Source organism: Stegostoma tigrinum, chromosome 12, assembly GCF_030684315.1.
Source record: "Stegostoma tigrinum isolate sSteTig4 chromosome 12, sSteTig4.hap1, whole genome shotgun sequence".
NCBI classification, from domain to species: domain Eukaryota; kingdom Metazoa; phylum Chordata; class Chondrichthyes; order Orectolobiformes; family Stegostomatidae; genus Stegostoma; species Stegostoma tigrinum.
Genome location: NC_081365.1, coordinates 44,355,361 through 44,379,468, shown reverse-complemented (window position 1 = coordinate 44,379,468; position 24,108 = coordinate 44,355,361). Strand labels below are relative to the sequence as shown.

The 24,108-nt window shown below is 39.9% G+C and overlaps 1 protein-coding gene across 6 annotated transcripts in view; it reads right to left on the bottom strand.

The window, feature by feature from the left end:
• The window catches only part of LOC125457317 (uncharacterized protein CXorf38-like), a 32,688-nt gene extending 8,580 nt beyond the window's left edge, over positions 1 to 24,108 (bottom strand). The window contains exons 1-5 of one of the 6 annotated variants that reach the window (XM_048541384.1): positions 23,835 to 24,108; positions 14,308 to 14,442; positions 10,380 to 10,511; positions 8,950 to 9,024; positions 3,152 to 3,301 (exon numbers count right to left, since the gene is read on the bottom strand). In XM_048541384.1, coding sequence (XP_048397341.1) covers positions 3,152 to 3,301; positions 8,950 to 9,024; positions 10,380 to 10,511; positions 14,308 to 14,442; positions 23,835 to 24,038 — 696 coding nt within the window. In that variant the 5' untranslated portion in view covers positions 24,039 to 24,108. The remainder of the gene's footprint in view (positions 1 to 3,151; positions 3,302 to 8,949; positions 9,025 to 10,379; positions 10,512 to 14,307; positions 14,443 to 23,834) is intronic. The other 5 variants (XM_048541385.1, XM_048541388.1, XM_048541386.1 and 2 more) reach the window with 5 other exon arrangements.

Genomic DNA, 24,108 nt, shown 5'->3' with positions numbered 1-24,108 from the left:
GCCTTCTGTAGCATAGAATTTGACATGTTGACTACCCTTTGAGTGAAATCTTTCGTCATTTTTATCCTAAACAGCCTAGCCCATAATCCTGAAATTATATACTCTGTTTTTAACTTCCTCAACCAGGGAGAATGTCTTATCTGCATCTAGACTGTCCAGCCCTGCTGGAATTTTTATACATTTCAATCGGATTTCCCTCCCATTCTTCTAAATACAGGCCCAGTTGAACCAATCTTTCCTCTCACAGAACAGCCCTGCCATCCCTGGTATTAGCCAAATGAACCTCCGCTGCACTCCCTCTGTGGCAAATACATCTTTTCTTAGGTTGGGAGAGCAAAGCTGCATGCAATACTCCAGGTTGTGGTCTCACCAAGGACCTGTATAACTGCAGTAAGCCATCCAATCCATACTGCCTGCGCTGACTATATTATCCAGTGTCAATCTCCTGCTTTCCCCCTTATCCCTGCACCCTATTACTATCCAAAAAAATGCCAATGTCCTCTTTAATGCCTCAACTGAACCTACCTCCACCATTTCCAGGAAATACATTCCACAGCCTAATAACTCACTGTATGAAAACGTTTTTTTTTCACATTATATTAAAACAATGCCCTTTCATTTTTGTTTTTTACAAGGCTTCTCCTTGTATTTACTCTGTTCAGCCCACACACAATTTTGAAAATTTCAATCCTTTTGTAATGAAGGTCAAAATATCATCTACTTTCCTAATTGCTTGCTTTACCCGCCTATCTAATTTCACTTACTGGTGTACAAGGACACCCAGGTTCCTTTACATAATCCACACTTCCCAATTTATTACTTTTTAAAATATATTCTTCCTGTTTTCACACCAGTGTATAACTTTATGTATAGTCATGCTGTGTTGCATCTGCCATGTGTTTGCTTACTCATTCAACTTGTCTAAATCACCTTGAAGCTTCTTTAGATTCTCTCTACAACTCATAACCCTGCCCAGTTTTGTGTAATCAGCAAACTTGGAAATGCATTTGTTTCCCTCATCCAGGTCATTCACATATATTGTGAACAGCTGGGGCCCAAGCACCAATCTTTGAGGTATGCTGCTAGTCACTACCTGTGACTCAGAAAAAGACCCAAATTATTCCCACTCTCTGTTTCTTGCCTGACAACCAAATCTCGATCTTTTCATATTACCCCCATCCCATGTGCTTTAACTTTGCCTCTTTAGCTAACCTTTTAGGAGGAACCTTATCATAAGTCTTCTGAAAATCCAAATTCACCACATGGACAAGTTCTCCCTTATCTGTTCTATTAGTTATATCTTCAAAACTCCACTAGTGTTTTTAAGCATGGTTTGTCTTTCATAAATGTACGCTGGCTTTGCCCAACCCTGTTAACGGTTTCTAAATGTAGGAGTAAACTATTGCAAATGCTGGAATCTGTGCTAAAAACAAAACAATGCTGGAGATCACAGACAGTCAGACAGCAACCATGGAAAGAAAGCAAGCTAATGTTTCAAGTCTAGATGACTCTCCATCAGAACTGAAGTGAAGTAGGGGTGTGTGTGTGTATATATGTTTGTGTGTTGGGGGGGTGATGGTGGGTGTGTGCAGCATTTGTGCAATAGTGGAGGGGATTGCTGGAGGATAAAGGGTGTTGGTAGTTCAGATTAAGCGATCAGAATGTGAGAATGGCAGACTGGAATGAACAGACAGTCTCAATGGAGTGTTGGGAGGGGAGACAGGACCCTGTAACAGAGACTGTAACAAGTAAAGAAAGAGGACTGGGTGATGCATGTCCACCTGTCTGTCCTCGGCATGCTGCAAAGCACCAATGAATCACAGCGAAAACTAGAGGAGCAACATTTCATCTACAAACTAGGCACTTTACAACCTTCTGGGCTCAATACTGCGTTCAATACCTTCAGATTGTGAACCCATTCCTTCCCTTTCTTTTAGCCTTACTTGTTACATTCTCTCCCCTCTCCCCTACCCAGTGGGACTGTCTGTTCTTTTCAGTCTGGCAGTTAGATACACCATTGTTCCACCATTCTCGCTTTCCAATCACTTAATCTGAACTATCAGCATTCTTTCTCTCCCAGCTCTCCAACAAACCCCCACCCCACTATCGCATGCCTCTTCCACACTTCACTTCAACTCTGATGAAGAATCATCTAGACTCAAACGTTAGCTTGCCTTCTCTCCACAGAGGCTGCCTGATCTGCTATGATCTCCAGTAGTTTTTGTTTTCAGAAAAGTTCCCAAATGTTTTGTTATCACATCTTTTATACAGACTCTAACACTTTCTCCACCACTGAGGTTAGGCAAACTGGTCTGCAATTCCAAGATAACAAAGTGTGGAGCTGGATGAAGACAGCAGGCCAAGCAGCATCTTAGGAGCACAAAAGCTGACATTTTGGGCCCAGACCCTTCATCTCTGGTCTGCAATTCTGATTTTTTTTTGCTACATTTGCCAAACTCCAATTTGTATAAATTACTCTACAGTCTGTAGAACTTCACAAAGTCATCATCAATACATCCAATATTTCCAGGCCTGCTTCCTTTATTACACTAGGATGTAGATTAGGCCCTGCTGATTTGTCAGTCTTCAATCTCATTAATTTTACCAGTGCCACTTTCTTATTGATGTCTTTCATTTCTTCGCTGTCATTTCGTTCCCTAATATTTCTAGGAGGTTATTTTGCCCTCTTTTGTGAAGACAGAACCAAAGTATGTGTTCAATTCTTCTGCCTTTTTAAAAAAATGTTATACTTTCACCTGTCTATAAAGGACAAACAATTATCTTTATTAATCTTTATCTTTTCACATATTTGTAGATTTTATAGTCAGTTTCCATGAAGGCTGCGATTTTAGCCTCATACTAAATTTTTCACCGCATGATCAAACTTTTGCTGAAGGTTAAAATGCTCCGAATCCTCAGGCTTGGGGCTTTTTCTGGCCATTTCATACATCTCATCTTTTGAATCTAATACTATCCCTAATTTCATTTGTATGCCATTGGATTTTTCATTATTTTATAAATCAGATGCTTGAAGCAATGGTTACTGAGGTTCAGCCTTTATTGCAGGTATTGATTTTGTAAGGGCCTTCAAATAATAGTTAGTTATTGACAAATAAAATTTATTTTTTCATAAAATGCATTGTATTTTTACCTCTTGTATAATTCTGATAGCTGTTTTTGCTTCACTGATGTGTTGAAACGCCTGTAGAAGTACAACGGTCTTCTGTACATAGTTATCTAACCATTCGGTAGACACACGCATTTCGACAGAATGCATCAGGACATTGCGACATTTAATTATCTGAACATAAACACCAGAATCTTGTGTCAAAATGAGTGAACTTTTGGTGTCTCTGACTACAACAGAACACATCCCTCATTAAGAATGGCTCCCCAGATACACAGGGTTTACCATAAATCAATGGCACAATAAGATTTTTAAATACGAATGAACTTTAATTTATTTTAGATTTAAGTTTTAGTAACCAGTATTAGAACTGCATTTCACAAAATATACAAGAGAGAAAGAATTTTCGAATGTGGAGGTGGAATGCTTATGAGGACCCAGTGGCTTCTGAGCCATGGGGTGGAATTTTGTGGGCAATTTCCAGCAGTGAAACAAGTGAGCTGGAATCCGTCATCAGAACTAAATTCCAACAATTAACATTGACTTCCAGATTTCATATCTCTGAGTAGCCTGCTTGCACCTGCATGACACAATCTCGACTGATTTTAAAGAGACAGTGCACTATGAGAAACTGAAAGTTATTACAAGTTAAAATTTTGTGGATGCTATGAATCTGATAGAAGAACAGAAAACACTGGAAAAACTCAGCACGTCTGGTGGCAACTGTGAAGACAGAAATAGAGTCACCATTTCAAGTCGATACATCTTTCATCCAGTTCTGATGAAAGGCTATCGGGTTTTAAAGCAAGTATGTGGGCTGTGGAAGATGTGGGGTTTGTACAAAAGGGACAGTCTGTGACAGGGTGAAGTACAAAACCAATCGAATGACAAGAAATATGATGTAATACAAAACCCCCAGAGATGGTAATGTACAACAGGAGAAATAAAAGATGGTTTAAGAGGAGGTCTAAGTAGAAACTAGCAGGATTAGACTGTTTAATTTACAACTGTTTAACTCAATATTGATTTTTGAAGGCTGGGAAGTGCCTAGTAGGAAGGTAAGGTGCTGTTTGGCAAACTTATATTGAGTTTAATTTAAACAGTTTAGGATAGAGAGGTCAGCAGGCTTTAGAAATGATTTTGGAGCCACGCTTGTGAATGAAGATGTTGCACAACTGGATCACTCAGTCTGCATTTGGTCTTCCAAATGTGGAGAATACAAAATCATGAGCATTGTGAACAGTATGCTTAGAGTATGGGCTCCTGGGTAGTGGGAAAGGAGGGGTTAAATGGGAGGGTATTGCACAATAACACTTGCCTTGGAAGGTGCTGTGAAAAAAAAACAAGGGAAGTTTAATCTGTCCAAGGAGCAGTTGAGGTAGTTATGAAAGAAAGAAATATGTCTACTTGATGCTAAAAAGTGATGGCAAGATGTATTTGATGGTGGCATCATGGTACAGGTAGTGATAATGATCCATTGTTGAAGAGGCTGACAGAAGGGAACAGGAGAGTCATAATCATTCTGGGAGGGAGAATAAAAGGGCAAAAGCAGTAGTAGAGGAAATAGAATATCAAGGCCTCAGTTAACCAAGGTGTAGAGAAATCCTCAGCTGAGGTTATCGGAAATATTGGTAGGGAATCTGATCTTGTTAGAGCAGATCATAAAATGTTCAAAGCACAGAAGAGGCCATTTGACCTGACAAGCCCACGTCAACAGAAGAAGAGGAATTGTGAGAATGGAAGAGAATATGGGAAGAATTGGGAGCAGTATGTATTAAGGCATCATTTCACATGATGGCCATTAGAGCCAACAGGAACCACATCTTCGAGGAGGTGCTGATATTTTCAGATAAGAGAGCCTCAGCCTGTGGAAGCTATGCTCTTTGTGAGAAGACAGGAACTCCGCCTTGGTTCATAACTGCTCTGTTTCGAGCAATGCCTTGTGTGACTTTGATCTCCTTCCTTCCATGTTAGTTCTAATCACAGTAAGTCCTTGGGGCTGTGGATGGTGGTGATTATCCTAGAATTGTACAGCACAGAAATAGACCCTCTGGACCAACTTGTTGAGGCTGCCTGAGTTTTCTAAACTAAACTGGTTTTGTTTGCCTGCATTTGGCTCAAATTCCTCCAAATCTTTACCTTTCATGCACCTATTTAATGTCTTTTAAATGTTGTAACGGTGCCTGCATCTATCACTTGGTCTGATAGTTCATTCTATACCTTCTGTGTGAAAAAGTTGCCTCTCAGGTCTCTTAAATCGTTCTCCTTTGACCTTAAAATTATGCCCTCTAGTTTTTAACTCTTGCACCCTCAGAGAAAGAATTTGCTATTGATCTTATTTATTCCCTCATGATTTTAAAAACATCTACAAATTTCCTATGCTCCAATTAAAGAATACCCAGCCTATCCAGCCTCTCCTTATAACTCAAACCCTCCAATCCTGGTAACATCCTTGTAAAGAGATAACAAGATGTAGAACTGGATGAACACAACAGGCCACGCTGCATCAGAGGAGTAGGAAAGCTGATGATTTGGGCCTAGACCCTTTTTCATCCTTGTAAATCTTTTCTGAACTCTATTCAATTTAGAGATATCTTTCCTACAGCAGGTGACCAGAACTGTGCATTGTGCTCCAAATGTGGCCTCACCAGCATCCTGTACAACTGCAATATGATGTCCCACCTCCTGTACTCAATTGACTGAGCACTGAAGGCAAGCATGCCAAATGCCTTCTTTACCACCATCTACCTGGGACACAACTTTCAAAGCACTATGTACCTGAATCCCTAGGGCTCTGTGCTCAACAGCACTCTCCAAGGCTGCACCATTAACTGTATAACTGCCCTCATTCATCATAACAAAATGGATCTGCTGTCAAACAAGTCCAGGCTGTTTCACTGATTCAGCACAATCTTGTCACTTTCTGGGTTAAAACAAGTTACATCCAAATAAGAGCTCTCTGTCAAGCACTTGCTAGCAGGCAATGGGACAGCAACAGTTTTGATGCTGCAATGACCACTTTATTGTTCTAACTCACTGGAGTCATGTGCTGCAAATCAAGTCCTGCTATTCCTGGGAGTCGTCACAAAAGTTAAAAACTCTATAAAGGTAACCAAAATTTCCCAATTTGTCTGACTTTTAGACCACGTTTGACAGAAAGCACAGACCAAGGATGACTATTTACTATAAAACAGATACTAGCTGCACATAAGCAATGAATCAAACACCAACACAGAATTTTGCTTCTTAAAACATCAATTTCCTTATAAAACTCCTCTTACACACATGTATAGATAGGCACGAAGAAGTGTAGGTCATAGGGAGAGGGAAAAATTAGAAAGGCAATTCAGTGCTCCCTGTTGACAGCTGAGATGATCCTTTTGGTGTGTCAGGCACGTGCTGCTCCTCAATCTTCCTTCTACAGGCACTTTCACTTGCATGCAGAAAGGTACAGGTTTACATTTAAAGAATCTCTGACTTACTTGTTAAGAGCCAAAGCTTACAGCAACTGATAATGGAAAATAAGTTGTCTTTCTGCAGACGTGAGTTTTTCTTTGCTGCAGAGAGGATAGCAGTTTCTTTTCTGGAGGTCTGATGGTTTCTGCATCAAACATTCACACTAAAACTATTTAGCTACCTGGGAGGCAATCACATACTTTTTGGCAGGCAGAAGGCCTTTTTCATCAGCAATGGGTCATAATTCCAAAACATCAATTAGCTACTTGTTGCTGGCCCAATCTCCGTTTGTACACACCAGTTCATCTGCAATAAGCTCCCCCACTGCTTGAATAAACTGTGCAGTGTAAACAGCACTTACAATGACCATAAGATTACTGTACATTTAACATCAAGTTATCTTTCCCACAATTTTTAAAAATTTTTATATTTTAGTCCACAATCAAAATACAGAAAAATAAAAATATATGGTTTTTATAATATCTACTTGAACAACTACTCAAAAATGGGACCAGTTTCAATGGCCAGATTCCCAAACTTTGGAAAATATGTACTGCAAAAAGTTAAATTTGGAGTATAGTTAAGATAAATTTGCAAAGACCTACACAACATTTTCCAAGGATATTATTTGAGCCAATAAATATCCAACCTCTGCATCAACTAATTCCCACCTTCCAAAAGTATGGTTCTCATTGATTCCAAATGCATTTCCATTAAACTCAGAAGTGGGTATGTTGTAGCAATGTTGTGGTCCTCATGAAAGAATATCAAAAATTCAATTGTTGGATAATGTAGCAGAGAGTTTGGGGTCTAGGCTCCTGAGATTAAAAGCAACATATCATGGAGGTTGCAGATTTGGCAGGTGCTCTTGAAGGAGACTTAGCAAGTTGTATTTACACATTTTGTAAAAGGTACTTGCTGTTGCCATTGTGAACCAGTGCTGGAAAGAGTGAATGCTTAAGGTTGAGTGTTGATGGAGTTGCACTAATTCAGGCAAGCAAACAGTGTTTCATCAAACTCCTGATAACAGATGACAGGTAGTGTCTGAGGAGTAACCACTCTCTACTTCTGACTTGGTCTTGCAGCTACAGCTCTTTATGGTGTCTAGTTAAACTTAATTTGGTCTCCAATGTGTTGATGGTGGGGAATTCAATGATGGCAATGTCACTAGAAGTTAAGGAAAGATAACACAGTTCTCTCATTGGCTAGGACTTTTATGACATGAATGTCATCTGCCACTTGAATCTGAGCGCTGTACAGCTTTTACTGTACAGAGAGACAGTCTGCTTCAGTATGAGTAGATGTGAATGGTATTGGTGGAAATGAATGGTATTGGTGGAAATGAATGGTATTGGTGGAAATCAATGGTACTGGGAACTGTGCACTCTTGAGCAAACATCCCATATTGAAAAAGCAACTGCAGATAGTTGGGCCTAGGACAAAGAAAAATTCACCCGTGGTTTCCATGGACTTCAATTTTGTTATGACTCCGTTAATGCTACACTCAGTCAGCTGATGTCTTGGTATCAAGGGCAATCACTCTCACTTCGCCTCTAGGATACAGCTTTCTTCCATTTTTGTGCTAAGTTGTAATGACATCCGGAGCATTGTTGAGTAGGTGGTAGGTGAGTAAGTGTACCTTGACAGCATTATTGATGACCCTACTTTGCTGTTGATTGACGGCATGCTGATGGGGCTGTAATTGACTAGTTCTGACGAAGAGTCACCAGTCCCGAAATGTTAACTCTAATTTTTCTTCACAGATGCTGCCACACCTGCTGAGCTTTTCCAGCAACTTCTGTTTTCACTCATGTAATTAACTTGGTCAAACGTGTCATGCTTTTGAAGATAGGACATACTGGGACAATTTTCCACATTGTCAGGTAGGTGTAAATGCTGTAGCTGTACTCTAATAACTTGCCGAAGACAAATGAAAAGAGTCCAGTTGAGATTCAATAGGATATTGTTGACTAAAGGTGTTAAAAGCATTTAGAGATAGAGCAGGGAACTGATATTTAAATGTTAAGAATAGTCACAGGCAAAAATGGAGAAGAGGGCTGATCATCCAAATAAACCGCTCTTGTGCTGAATTGCTCCAACATATGTACTGGTATCTACTGCAAATCAAATAGATAGGGAATTAGGTAGGAAGACGCTGAGGTGGGAATTAAATCCCAGCACTGATCTAAATGCTCGGCCTTTGCCTCTACATGCCATTGAAAGTTTGATTTCCCAGTCCAGTCTCCCAAAATCCCCCTAATCATCCAAAAACTCTAGCAGACATAAACACTGGATCATCTTCTGAATGAACTAATATTGATATATTGGAGATAAAAAGTGCAAAAGAAGAATAAAAGTTAAACTACCAAAAGGATGTTATTAGTCAGACATGTTCTTGTCAGCTCTTCAACTGAATCTATCCATTGTCTTATCCCAGTCTCCTATTTAGAGAATGAAAGCGGATTTATTAGATGTATAGAGACTTAAAAAAATCCCTAAAGATACCTCTCCACCAGCTCATTTAGGCAAAGCTTTGCTCAAAGGAGATTTTGTCTAAAATCACATTCATTCTGACAGCACAAAAACATTCCACTTTACATATTGCAAAGAGTCATTCTTTAAAAAAAAACTTGATTAGAAACACTGTAGAAAACAGCAGTGCAAAACAAAACACACTGCTGGATAATGCATTCATTTCTAAAACTGATGTACAGCAATAAAATGACCAGAAAACTACCAACATAAAAACTCAGTTTGACAGCAAATACTTTTTAAAAACAAAAAACTCATTAGAAGTGATTCAAATCAACATATTTGTCTTCATACAGCATTATCATATAAAATCATTTCAAGATATTTGACAGAAGGTTAAAACTCAAACTAGACACTAAATACATTTGGTCAATGAAGTAAGATTTAAAGGAGCATTTTAAAGAAGGAGGAGTTAGAGAAGAATAGAAGCAAAATACTGCAGATGTTAGAAATTTGAAATAAAAGCAAAATGCTAGAGAAACTCAAGTAGGTTTAGCAGCATCTGTGAAGAAAAAACAAAAAACAGTTAATATTTTAAGTCCAGTATGACTCCTATTTGGAAGAAGGGTCATACTACTTGACCCATGGTCTGTTTCTCTCTCCACAGTTACTGCCATACCTGCCACGTTTCTCCAGCACTTTCTGTCTGTATTTGAGTTAGAGAGGCTGAAAACTTAAGGTAGGGGATTTCAATGTGTAGGAACTAGATGACTGAAAACACAGCTATTGAAAGAGGGGTAAAAAGATGGCTAGTGGAGAATGGATTTCCCAAGAGATGAGATACAGAGGAACCAAAAGTTCTGTCACTGGGTAGGGTTCAAGAAGGTAACAGAGTTGCAATATAAAAGTCAGGAATGCATTTATACACAAGACTGAGAATTTAAAACTGGGGTACTAGGTGACTGGGAACCAATGTAGATCAGTAACATCAGGAAGTGGTTGAGTAAGACTTGGTGAGGGTTGGGGATACGGGCAAACAAAACAAAGTGATAACCTTTCATAGATAGTAAGAAGTGCAGATGCTGGAGAATCTGAGATAACAAGGTGCGGAGCTGGATGAACACAGCAGGCCAAGCAGCATCAGAGGAGCAGGAAGGCTGACGCTTCGGGCCTAGACCCTTCTTAAGATCCTTTTCTGAAGGAGGGTCTAGGCCCGAAATGTCAGCCTTCCTGCTCCTCTAATGCTGCTTGGTCTGGTGTGTTCATCCAGGTCTATACCTGGTTATCTCTGATAAACTTTGATATATATGTTTAAAAACGTTACCTTCATTACCTCAATTACTTTTTGCCGTTCAATAAAATCAAACCAGTCACATGAAATAATAAGATTTAACAGAGCTGCCACATCACATTTTTCTGGCCCCAATGTGTTGGCCTGTCCACGAGGCATATAGACCTGTGGAAAACAAAACACTATCCATGATTTAACTGCATCTCAAAAAGATTCATCACAGAACATAGAACAATACAGTGCAGAACAGGCCCTTCGGCCCTCGATGTTGCGCCGACTGAACTAATCTAAGCCCCTCCCCCTACACTATCCCATCATTATCCATATGCTTATCCAAGGAATCACTATTTTAAAAAAAAATTTAAACACAAAGCACAGGCAGCGTGGTTAGTGCTCCTATCTTATGGCACCACAGATCAGGGTTCGATTCCAACCTTACGTGACTGCGCAAACTCCATTCAGACATTCTCCCCACATCCATGTGGGTTTCCTCCCAAAGTTCAAAGATGTGCAGGCTCAGTGGAACACCCATGGTAAATATGGGATTATAGTACAGGGTTGCTGGGATGGGAGAGTTGGTGCAGACTCAGTGGGCCAAATTGCCTTAGCTGCACTGGAGGGATTCTAGAATAGAATCAATGTATTTAGAAGCATAATTTGGGTAGGATATAATCATACTATAGCCTGAAGGTTAAATTGTGACCTGAGCTGTTTATTCTGTCACATACTTGAAAAACAGACACATGAGCTAGCCTTGATGAAGGAAGCTTTTGTGGTGTTGAGAAACATAAAATTCTCACCAAGTTAATTTTAATGTACAATATTGAGAATGGCTTCCAGAGTAGTGAGTTTTCCAATCTTAAAAAGAAAGTCCATTGGCCTACACTATATCTTTTCACAAAGTTGCAATGTTTATCATACAATGAAGTACAGCAAGGAAGGCAGATTACACCAGATGAACTGAATACAGTGGGTGTACATTTATAGACAAATATATGAGTAAAAGCTTTAAATTTGTAATTGATATAAACTAAGGTACCACACTGTCATCAATTACTCCATTCTGCTATGAATCATGACACTGGCTTGTTACCAATGATTGGCTCACAATGAGAACAAACTAAACAGTAAATTACCTGATGTTCGGAGATGGAATTTTACCAAAATAGTCTTCCTACTCTGCAACAAGATTACAAAAATATTTTTGGGAAAACCAGGTGGTTAAAACTTATCACGTACTCTGTTAACTCAGATAACAAAGGGCACATCCAGACTTCAGAAATCAAAGATAAAATATCATGGTTGAGGTTTAAGCACACTGCTTTAGTGCTGATGACAGAATGTGTATTCTGCTCATGTGGTTCATAATATGGGAAATCTTGATCGCGGTTAGTTCAGAATTTCAATTGTGCAAGAAAACAGGCACACAGGATCAGTGCAGTTACTTAAAGTAGCAAGTAATTTTTGGCTTTAGCCACAATATAATAAATGTAGCATTCAATTTAAGCTACCCATGCTTTCCAGGTGACCCCATATCTGTTTTGGAAGATTAGAATTATGGCATATCTTTAGTCACTTTAAAGAAGCCGTCAACTCTTAAAATGCGATGCGCACTATCAAGAAGAAATAAAATTTCTGTTGAGCATTTATAACACAAATGGGATAACACTGAAGTTTTCTAATACATCTTGAGATCGCTGATGCGGAGAATAGATGGGAAAAGGGAGAGTCTATAACTACCTGAGTAAAAACCCCCGACACAACAATGTCACTGCAATTGGGAAAAGATTGTACAGAGTGACACTGGAAGAATCAGCCAAAAACAGTTGAGTGATTTTTTATATTTACATACAAATGGCGTGTGGATTTAAAAAATAGCTAGAAATAAACTGTTGGACTGTCAGTTCTTCAGCTGCTTTAGGGTTCAGTGTATCACAAGTCTGCAGAAAATAATACCCTTTAGTAAAAGTGATCCAAGGTTCTTGAGTTAATTTGCCAACAATTTGAGACTTGGACACTTGTACCAAGTATTGTGTCTCTGGAAGTATTGTCCACAATAACATTCTGAGGGGCCGAGGGAGAAAAGGGTCCTATTTACAGGGCTTCCGATAAGGTCAATCTTATAGCATATGAGACTATTGAAATTCCAATGTGTACATGACTAGTGACAGCTGGTTTGTGGTGGAAAGTAGCTGAGAACCCCTCACCAATTTATAAACTAGGGCATTGAGGAAAGGGAGCTTATTTGAATGTTCCATTTCATCTCTTAATTTTGCTGATGTGATGTCAATTAAGGCAGATCACAACAGGCAGCAAGTCTCTTCGGGTGTCTGTAACAAACAAGGGACTGGCTGCATCAAACAGCATGTATTTGCAAAACCTGCAACACAGATTCCAACATTGTATGTGTTTTTGCATTCAGACAACATTTGCTGGATAATCCTGAATTGTGGTGTAATTATGCTGATAACCAATTTAAGATCGTCAGTTGGGCTGGCAACGTCTAATGGAAGGTACATATATTAATACACAGAGGGCTGTTCTTTGTAAACAAAGAACATGTACATACAATTTAAAGCATTCAAATATTGGAACACAGTTTGAGACACAATGTTCTATGAACTTTTACCAGGACATCATGAATTGTGTGTGACGGGCTGTGAGACCACAAGCCCAAGGTTTTGAGCTTTCTTTCACAATTTAGAGAGAGGGAGAGAAAAAGGGTACAAGAGAATCGATAAAACTTCCATCTCTACACAAATGGAAAATGACAGAAGTGTTTATTTCTTTGTGTACCTACAGTTGAGATATTAGATACGTGCATCTTCATCAAATGCAATTAAATAATAAATTAAAACAATATCTGCTTGCCAGATTTGAATAATTTTATATTATCACTGTATCCAATGGCAGAAGAAAAGGAAGGGAGGAAGGAAGGTGTCTTTCATACAAAGGTAATCTTAGAACAAATTGAGAATATTTTGGGGATACACAGCAGGTTACACATGAAATAGGAATGCAGCTGTGAGTCTGCAGGAGTAAAGCCACCACTAGCCACTTCATGTTTTCATGGACACAGCTGTGTGAGCCTAGTAAAGACAGCCCTCCCTTGTGAGTCATGTGGGCTTTCTGTGTTAAGAAGCTATGGACCACATTCTCTGGAACGTCTGTTTACAGTGTGCAGCAGCTTGTGACAGACACTACACTATTCCTTAAAAACCGACACAGCTACAAATACAGCACAGTTTACGCCTGGCACCTTTGATTGTAACATTGTTGATGAGGTCAGGACGGGATGGCTTTGAGAAAGAATAGGAAATCATTTATTCAGCACCGAAAGCAGGAGAAAAAAAAGACCGAGACATGGCAGCACTCAATACAGGAAATTCTCCACCCACCCCTCTGGATGCTAGGTAAAGTGTTCTTCATTTCAGAGAAGTTTCTTTTAAAAGCTCCCGGCAGCCTCAGAGTGAACTTTTAGTTGTGAAAGGCTTGGTCTACTGAAGGCTGTCCATTGAATGTAATTTAAGATTGTATGCAGTTTCAGGAGGGCCTTTCATTCATATTACTACTTAACCTAGATCTCTCAATCAGTTTCAATTTTAGTGACCATCTATACAAGTTTCACTGTACTTCAGAAAGTGGATTATAGCTGATAATTGTCCATAATTAAGCATATTACTGCTAATATGTGCACTTTTCAACTTGTCACTGTAATCTGGATCTAAAGAAATTAACACAACTGCAAAAAAGTTGACTAACATTTTCAGCAAAATAAAAACCAAGTTGGATTGGTTCATAAAAGTCACGGAAAGGAGCTGCATTTTGAAATAAGAACTAGAACGAACAATGTGTCTACATAGTAGAGGTTCATATTGTATGCACTGTATTATCAATAAATATTCTGAATGCAGTAACTGTTTATCACATTGCTGAGTATAAAACTGAACATAAAACATACTTTTGCCACTTCCCAAGCCTGCTTTGGCCACAGTGGAGGAAAACAGTTGCCCCAGTATAACACATTGTTTTGATTTGTATGGTGCTTCAGAATTTCTGTCTTCCATTCTTCACATAAATCACATGCCCCCTGAAACTAAAGAAAATTGTGTGTTGTAAGACACTGCATAAGTTAACAGTTTTTAAAAAAACCAAGAGCATCAATTAAAATATCAAGAAATTTCCAAAATTGCGAAATTCCACAATTCAACTTCAGGTCAAAAGGTAAAAAATGGTAACATGTGAGGTAAGGCTAGTGTATACAGGCATTGCAAACAACTGCATCTTTTAGCATTAACATGGGAACACCACGACTTGCAAATTCCCCTCTAAGGCACTCATGATCCTTCCTTGGAATATTCCTTCACCGTCATTGAGTCAAAATCCAGGAATTCCCTCCCTTAGGGAATTGTGGGTCAACATACAGTACGTGTACCGAGTGGTTCAAGAAGGCAGCTCACCACCACCTTTTCAAGGGCACCTACGGACTGGCAATGAAATGCTGGCCAGGCTGTGGGGTCCACAGTCATGAGTGAGTCAAAAAAAAAATTACCAGCTGAAGTCCTATGATATTGCATATGGGGAAATCAACAAACATGAGTAGTTACTTCTCTTTTTTAAAATTGACTGATGAGGGCATCACTGGCTGGAGCAGCATTTATTGCCCATCTCTAATTGCCCAGAGGGCAGTTCGAGCCAACCACATTGCAGTGGCTCTGGAATCGCGTGGAGACCAGAACTGGCAAGGATAGCAGTTTCCTTCCCTAAAGGACATTAATGAACCAGATGGAATTTTTGAAGATGGATTCATTAGATGCTTAACTCGAGGTTTTTTTTTAAAATTGAATTCAAATTCCACCATTTGCTCTGGGCCTCTAAAACATTACCTGGGTCTCTGGATTAACAGCCCAGCAATATTACCACAAGGCCACCAACTGTTCAGAATACATACCAAGTTACTTTGAAACAGTACATAATTGCTCTGGAATTCCTTCCCTACATCACTGTCTTAATAACCCTTTTTTGAAAAGAAATTCCTCGAAACCTATCTCTTTAAGCTTTTCTTCACCTGTCCTAATAACTCCTTACGGAGGGTCAATGTCAATTTTTATTTGATAACATTTTTGAGAAAATTTATGGTATGTTTCATAATGTTTAGACACACTATATGAATGCAATTATTGTGTTCATTCAGGTCAGAGATATATCTGCACCAAAAGGCTTTGTACTTACCAATGCCACGGTTTTAGTCGTAATCAAAAGGATTTGATAGCTATTATAACCTTAGGTCCAACTGACTGATGGAAAAGGTTAGTTTAGATTGTAAGAAATTCAGACAGCCATGGCATACTGGTTAGGGATTTTTTAAAAAAAATGCTAGTTTGGAAATTATTCAAAGTTTGGGTCAGGTCATGGATTGCCAGAGAACAGGAGGCACTTAAGAACATTTAATATAAATTTCTGATAACCTGAAATAAAGCAGTTTGTATTCAATTGTGGTACACATCACGCATGAACCTTTGGAACTCGGGAGATTAGATATTTAAAGCATTATGTAACACAGATGTGTTATATTAGTATTACTCAGAACCATGAAAAGTGAATTTTTTTCCAAGTTTCATGGATATATCTGCAGTGGCTTCTTTAAATGTCATCGCACTTTTGAGCTTAGTATCTAAGGAAATGATATATTTCATTTGAGGCAGTGTAGACAATGTTCACTAGGCTATGAAGGGACTATGTCATCAGGATAGGTTGAGTAGATTTGGGCCTGTACTTGTTGGGATATGCAAGAATGAGATTTACCTTCAGAGTTCTCAAGAATGACATTTTGAAGCATAAAAAATTTCAAGAGATCTTTACATGGTAGATGCAGAAAGTTTGTTTCCCTTTCTGGGAGACTCCAGGGCCAGAAGACAATCTCAGAATAAAGGGTTGCACATTTGAGACAGAAATGAAGAAGAATTTGTTCTCTCAGGAGGGTAGTTACTCTGTGCAATTATTTACTCTAGAGGGCCATTAAGACTGGCTGATTAAGTACATTCAAGACTGAGATAGACAGATTTTTTAATCACTAAGGGAATCAAAGAATTGGGGACAAGACTGGAAAGTGGTATTCTGGACTATCAGATCAGCCACAACATTCTTGAATAGCAGAGCTGAAACGATAGGGTCTGTGGTCTTCTTCTGCTCCTATGTCATCTGGTTTTACACGAAGTGTGGATATTGAAGGTCTTCTTTTATAAAATACTCTCTCCCTGCAAATCTGATAGCTAATAACTACTTGACTTGCTATAGATCACCACTGGGGCTGTTTTAAAGAATGACTGGCTGGTTATGTGGTTATCTGGTCGAACTGGAAGAAAGCCTGTTGAGAAAAAGCTAACCAACTGATCACTCATTTCTGAAAAGAAAACCCTTTTGTAGAATTCAGGGTGAAACCTGTTTATTCTTTGAAAGAACTCTGAAGGTAGATCTCAAGATTGCATTTCCTGAGCACCATGCATCTGTACGACTTAGGAAACATCAATGCAAAACTAGTGACTTGACAACATATGCCAGACAGTCAGCAACAGACTCTAGAACATTCCACTCTTTATACTTTCACTCAAAGAATAACTCATTAACCAAAGTATTTTCTTTACAAATGCACTCTCTGCACAGAAATTTTTTTTTTTTCTCTTTTAGAGAAGAGAATCTACATTCACATTTGCCATTTTGGGTGCATTTAGAGTTTGTACTTCTATTTTACAGACTGTGTGCATTAACGTATTATTGTATTTTCACTGAATAGATGTTTGATAAACTAAAAAATAAGTAAGTAGGTTGATAGATCATGTAGTTTCAAATCTGATATGTATCATCATAATAAATAACCAGTTAAAAATGTTATGTAGAATAAACCTTTTCAAATTATGTTGTGGCCCATTGATTAATGGAACCAGAGTGACTAGAGTGGTTTAAATTTGTGTAATCCCCTCCCAAAATTTGATGACAAAGGACACTGTGATACTTTCTAATTCTTAAAACGTAGCTTATCAGATGAGATCGTCAAATGAAAGCTGGATGTTGCTCTTGCAGAGCAAGTCAAGTCAATTGACAGGTTTCATGAAGAATACATCTGGTTTGTTGAGGAGGCTTCTGTAGATTGAGGTGGCAAAAAGAGGCTCTCTGATGAAGGGTCTAGGCCCGAAACGTCAGCTTTTGTGCTCCCGAGATGCTGCTTGGCCTGCTGTGTTCATCCAGCTCCACACTTTGTTATCTTGTTTTCCTGGTGCTTCTAAGTTTATTCCCGAGGGTTACTTGCAAAAGGTTTCAGATATCTAGAAGCAACCTGGGGAGAATTGTCTTCTGACCCTCTTTTCTCAGAGGGTAGTCAATCTGTGAAAAAGTCTTTACTGCAGCACAAGTACAAACACTAATGAAGTTCCACATTGTGTAAAACTAATTGAGAAATAATGAGATTTTTGGGGGTGTGTAGCTTTAAGCCATTGTTGGGGCCATTTTGAAGAGTGATTGGCTTGGTGAAGTGCTGGTTTTATCAACATGATAAGAACGAATTGGCAAGTTGATTGCTCCTGTATCTGAAAACTCTCTTGTTGAATTTAAGTTGAAAACCATTTGTTCTTTTAAAAGAATGATTTTGAAGGGAACAGCTCAAGCTTGTATTTCCTAGGCAAGCTGAGTCTTCAAGATTTCAGAGACAACTGTACATGATTAGTGACTTAAGCACATGTACCAACAGGCTAAGGAACATTCTGTACTTTATTCTTTAGCTTCCAAGATCAACAACTTGGGAAAAGTGCTTTTTTAAAAAAAAAGTCAGTCTCTGCAGAAAAATCTTTACTTCCTCTTTTCACAAGTGAATGAAGATAAGTTATGTTTACACTTGTGAAAGAATAGCACAAAGGATAGTCAGCAGTTCAATTCCTGCTTGTTTCCTTATGGGCAAAAATATGTAGCCCCCTGGCTTTATTAATGATACAGTGAGGAATATTACTTAAAGAGGTAATGATGAAAGGCAATGGCAACATTCAAAGAATGCATAGGTGAACTGCAACAATTGTTGATTGCTGTCAGGCACAAAAGTAAAATGGTAAAGCTGGGTAAACCATGATTTACAAGGGAAATTAGAGATAGCATTAGATCCAAGTAGTAGGCATACAAACTGACCAGAAAAAAAAAATTCAGAGGAGTGGGAGTAGGTTAGAATTCAGCATGGATTGATTCTGACTGTAAAAGGTTCTATAGGTATGTGAAGATAAAAAGGTTGATGCAGCCAAACGTAGGCCAGAAAATGAGGAACAAAGAAATGGTTGACAAATTCAATACATATTTTGGTTCTGTTTTCACAAAGGAGGATGGATAGAATACCACACCAGAAGTGTTCGGGAACACAAAGATTTAGTGAGAGTGATGACGTGAAGGAAATTAGCATTAGTAGATAAATTGATGATATTGAAGGAGAATAAATCCTGAGGGCCTGATTATCTACGTCCTAGAGTACTTAAGGAAGTAGTCCCATAAACAATGGGTGTATTTGTGGGCACTATCCATGATTCTATAGACTCCAGGACAGTTCCCACAAGTGGGAGATAACTGGCATAACCCCTCTAATTAAAAAGGGAGGTAGAAAGGAAAGTGGGAATGACAGACCTGAGATAATAGGAGATAATAGGAACTGCAGATGCTGGAGAATCTGAGATAACAAGGTGTGGAGCTGGATGAGCACAGCAGGCCAAGCAACATCAGCGGAACAGGAAGGCTGGCGTTTCAGGCCTAGACCCTTCAGAAATGGGGGAGGGGAAGGGGGTTCTGAAATAAAAAATAGGGAGGGGGGGGGGGAGGCAGATAGAAGATGGGTAGAGGAGAAGATGGGGGAGACAGACAAGTCAAAGGGGTGCGGATGGAGCCAGTAAAGGTCAGTGCAGGTGGAGAGGTAGAGAGGAGGGGAGGAGATAGGTCTGGGGAGGACAGACAGGTCAAGGGGGCGAGACGAGGTTAGCAGGTAGGAAAACTGAGGTGGGAGGAGGGGGAATAGGTGAGAGGAAGAACAGGTTAGGGAGGCGGGGACGGTTTTTTTAAGTGGTAGGGGAAGGGGAGATTTTGAAGCTTGTGAAGTCTACATTGACACCAAAGGGCTGCAGGGTTCCCAAGCGGAATACGAGTTGTTGTTCCTGCAACCTCAGTTTGCAATAAACAATTCCACCTCCCAGTCGCGAACCATTTTAACTCCCCCTCCCATTCCTCAGACGACATGTCCATTGTGGGCCTCCTGCAGTGCCACAACGATGCCACGCAAAGGTTGCAGGAACAGCAACTCATATTCTGCTTGGGAACCCTGCAGCCCAATGGTACCAACGTGGATTTCACAAGCTTCAAAATCTCCCCTCCCCCATTGCATCCCAAAACCAGCCCAGCTCGTACCCGCCTCCCTAACCTGTCCTTCTTGCCATCTATCCCCTCCTCCCACCTCAAGCCGCACGCCCACTTCCTACCTACTAACCTCATCCTGCCCCCTTGACCTGTCTGTCCTCCCTGGGCTGACCTATCCCCTCCCTATCTCCCCACCTACACTCACCTTTACTGGCTCCATCCCTGCCTCTGACTTGTCTAACTCCTCTATCCATCCTCGATCTGCCTCCCCCTCTTTATTTCAGAACCTCTTTCCCCTCCCTCCATTTATGAAGAAGGGCCTAGGCCTGAAACGTCAGCCTTCCTGCTTCTATTATGCTGCTTGGCATGCTGTGTTCATCCAGCTCTACACCTTGCTATCTGGGAATTATAGACCAGTCAGCTTGACATCAGTAAATGGAGAAATTACTAGAGTCCATGATAAAAGGTTTTATAGTAGAGCACTTGGAAAGCATTGGCAGGATCGGAAACAGTCACCATGGATTTATGCAAGTGAAATGATGTTTGGCAAATTTACTGGAAATCCTCAAGGATGGGACAGTAGACTTGAGGGATAGCCAGTGGATGTGGTTTATTTAGACTTTCAGAAGGCTTTTGACAAAGCCGCACAAAGATTAAAGAAAAAAAAACAACAAAGATAAACCACACGGGACTGGGTGGGATCGGGGAGAAGTTAGTGTGTTGGCATGGGTAGAAAAACTGGTTGGAAATAAAAACTGAGAATGAATGTGTCTTTTTTCTGAATGGCAGGCAGTGAATTACTGAGGTACCACAGAGATCATTGCTTGGACCCCAGCCATTCACAATATATATGAATGATTTAGTTGAGGGAACTAAATATAATTAGTTCAAATCTGCAGATGACTAAGCTGGGTGGGAAGGTGCAAGAAGATTCAAACACACTTAGCTTAGTGAGTGGACAAATGCATGGCAGATGCAGTATAATGTGGATAATTGTGAGGTTAGTCACTTTGGTAGCAAAACCAGGAAGGCTTTAGAAGGAGTGCAGTGAACGTTTACCACACTGATTACTAGGATAGTGGGAGTGACATATGGGGAGAGACTGGCTCAACTATATTCACTGGAGTTTAGAAGAATTGGGGGAGGAGATTCTTCATAGAAACCTATAAAATTCTAACAGGACTAGACTGGATAGATGTAGGAAGGATGTTTCCCAATGGCAGGTGAGTCAAGACCCAGGAGTCACAGTCTAAGGATATGGTGTAAACCATTTACGACTGAGATGAAGAGAAATCTCTTCACCCAGAGAGTGGTGAGCCTGTGAAATTTGCTACTGCAGACAGCAGTTGAGGCCAAAATACTAAAGCAGAAACTGAAGAAATTCATCAGGTCTGTGGAGAGAAAGTAGAGTTACTTTCCAGTGATCTTTCAGAGACCAAAACACTAAGATTTCAAGGAGTTGGATATAGCACCTGGGCCTAAAGTGATTAAAGACTGCAGGGGAAATGGGGGAAAACAGCCTATTGAGTTGAATGCTCAGTCATGATCATAACAGATGGTGGAGCAGAATCAAAGGGCCAGATGGCCTACGTCTGCTCTTTTTTAGCATTTATCTTTACACATTTTTTCAGAGGGCTGATTTCCTTCTTCTTACATCTCGATCTTCACTTCGCCACCATTAATAACCCCTTTGTCTTTAGGAACCCTCACTCCTTTTCTCCCTCTGTTAACAGCATGAAAAAATAGTTTTCCATGCCCTCCCAGTTCTTGCAGTATTCTTGACTGCATTGACTATGTTTGTGTGGGCATTTTGGAACATTTAGAAGGGGACACATTTATTTTTCTATATAACTAACTTTTATTGCGTATTAATTGAATAAGCTTTGTTTTGATAATAAACCAATATTTAAGAAACTGATTAATGGATTTGGTTGATGAATCTGATATAGATAAAGTACTTAATTGATTATCTTGGTAACTGGAAAAGTGTAATTTTACATTGTGACCCAATGAAGTAGTGGAGCTATACCAACAATACAACTACGCCAATAATGCAACTACTTGGAACTAGGGGCAGCATGGTGGGTCAGAGGTTGGTACTACTGCCTCACAGCGCCAGGAACCTGGGTTTGATTCTACCCTCAGGCAACCGTCTGTTCAGATTTCTTCCTGCAGTCCAAAGATGTGCTGGCCAGGTGCACCGGCCGTACTAAATAGCCCATGTAGTGTTCAGGGACGTGTAGATTAGGTGGGCTATAGGGGACGTGTCTGGTTAGGAGGCTGTGAGGGTCAATGTGGGCTTGTTGGGCCAAAGGGCCTGTTTCCACATTGTAAGAATTCTGTGAAGCTACTAATGAAGTCAGAGCATCATGTCACAAACGACAAAGAACTCTCAAAATTGATAACAGCGAAAGTTGAGAAACACAATTCTTCAGTGGCAGTACTCATTACTCAATACCTAGGAAGTCAATGATCAATTTTGGGACTAATCACACTCCCAGGACATTGCTGCTTGGTGTCCATCATCCTGAATAGAATCAGCTTCAAGCATGAACTCTATGGGGGGTTCTCTGACAGTAACATCTTAGTCCACGAGCACTACCACCTAGAAGGATACAGGCAGCAGGAATATCACCACCACCGACACCCCTCCCAGGACTCTCAATAGCCTGACATGGAAATGTATTGCCGGTCCTTCAACGTTGCTGGGTCAAAATCCTAGAACTTCCTCATGATGTCACAATGATCTACATATTCCAAATGGACGGCAATGGTTCAAGGCAGCAGTTCACCACCACCTTCTCAAGATAATAAATGATGGACAATACACATCTCGTGAATTAATTTTATATTTATCATCATGTCATAAGGGCCAAGAGTTCATCTGTTTGTCGATGATTCCAGTGTCAAGCTCTATTAATTACTTCTCTTTTAGCAAATGGGCAGGGCAGAAAAATGCAGAAACCAGACAACCCAGACTCTGACAGACATGGTACCCAAATAACAAAGGGCAATTCATGAATAATCTCCAAGGACTACCCAGTCACCTTCTTGAGATGTTCACAAATGGCACCATCCTAATATTTATATTGCCATTGTAAATTTCCACGTTCACCATTATCATGAACATTGACAACATAAGTTTGTCATAATGTAACATCATCCTATTGCTTATATTGTTCTTTTAGTACAAGTGGTGGAAAATACAATGTTAATGTTTAATTAGAAAGTTATGATAATGAGTATACTGCCAATATTGGAGACCATATTTCCACTGGACTCCTGAACCAATTTCTGTGGGTTTCTGGTCAACTCCGAAACTCATCCATAAACTCACTTGAATGCACTTTGTTTGCACCTGTGTTCAAACCAGTACAATAGTGTGGCAATGCTCCAAACTGATTTCATCCACCTTGTTTAAATCAGTGAATGTTCATGCGATAAATTGAATCTCATGTATTAATGATTACAATCTTTCCCGTTCACCTCCCAGTTGGACATCTTTCTTGTCCATTGTCGTGGGGCCTATGGAATTTTCTTCGTGTCCGTTTGTAGGTACATCGGCCACTGACGAAAGTAAACTTACCTGTCCTCTCTCTCGGTGCTGGCAAAACTACGTCTCCATAATCCAACTTTAAGTTTAATTGAAGTAGCCCTCGCCCTGTCGTAAAAGTGAAACTTCACGGCAGCACGCCTATCCTTGATATATAATGACATACGCATTCTGCAGTTTTATCCCGACAATCGCAAGTGCAGGCTTGCTGAAAAGATTTGTAGTTATACATTTCCCCGTCACCCCAACAGCGCGGGTCAATATATCCCATTTCGAATCTCAGGATACTGCACTGATGCTGGAAACAGAATTACTTCAATGAAATATAAAGCACCAAACTTCATACTTAATAGGAAATAAAACACTTCAAAAAGGTGCTGAAAGATGACGGAAATAACGTTTTCGTTTTTGAAGGCATGGTATAAAACATAGTTAATAGTTCAATTCCTGTTGCTTCCTTGTGTACAAAGATACGTAGCTAACAAGGTGTGGAGCTGGACGAACACAGCAGCCAAGGAGCATCTTAGGAGCACAAAAGCTTCTTGGTTTTGTTTACTCACTTCTGTTCCTTGCGGACGGCAAGAATTCCTGCAAATTTTTCGCCACAGCAACGAGTTAGCGTGAAGGAGAAACTGGTGGAATTTCTCCATTTCGCTGATAACAAAGCCAATCAGACAATTTCGAGTTTTCTGCAGACAGAGGCCTGCTTTAATCCAGTTTTTATATCCGTCGTCATTAAGACGAATACGTAGCTCCGACTGCATTCTTGCAAATGAAAAACAAATCAGCTTCAGACGGTGCTCAGCCTCCAGTTTTCGATCCAAACTCGACCAC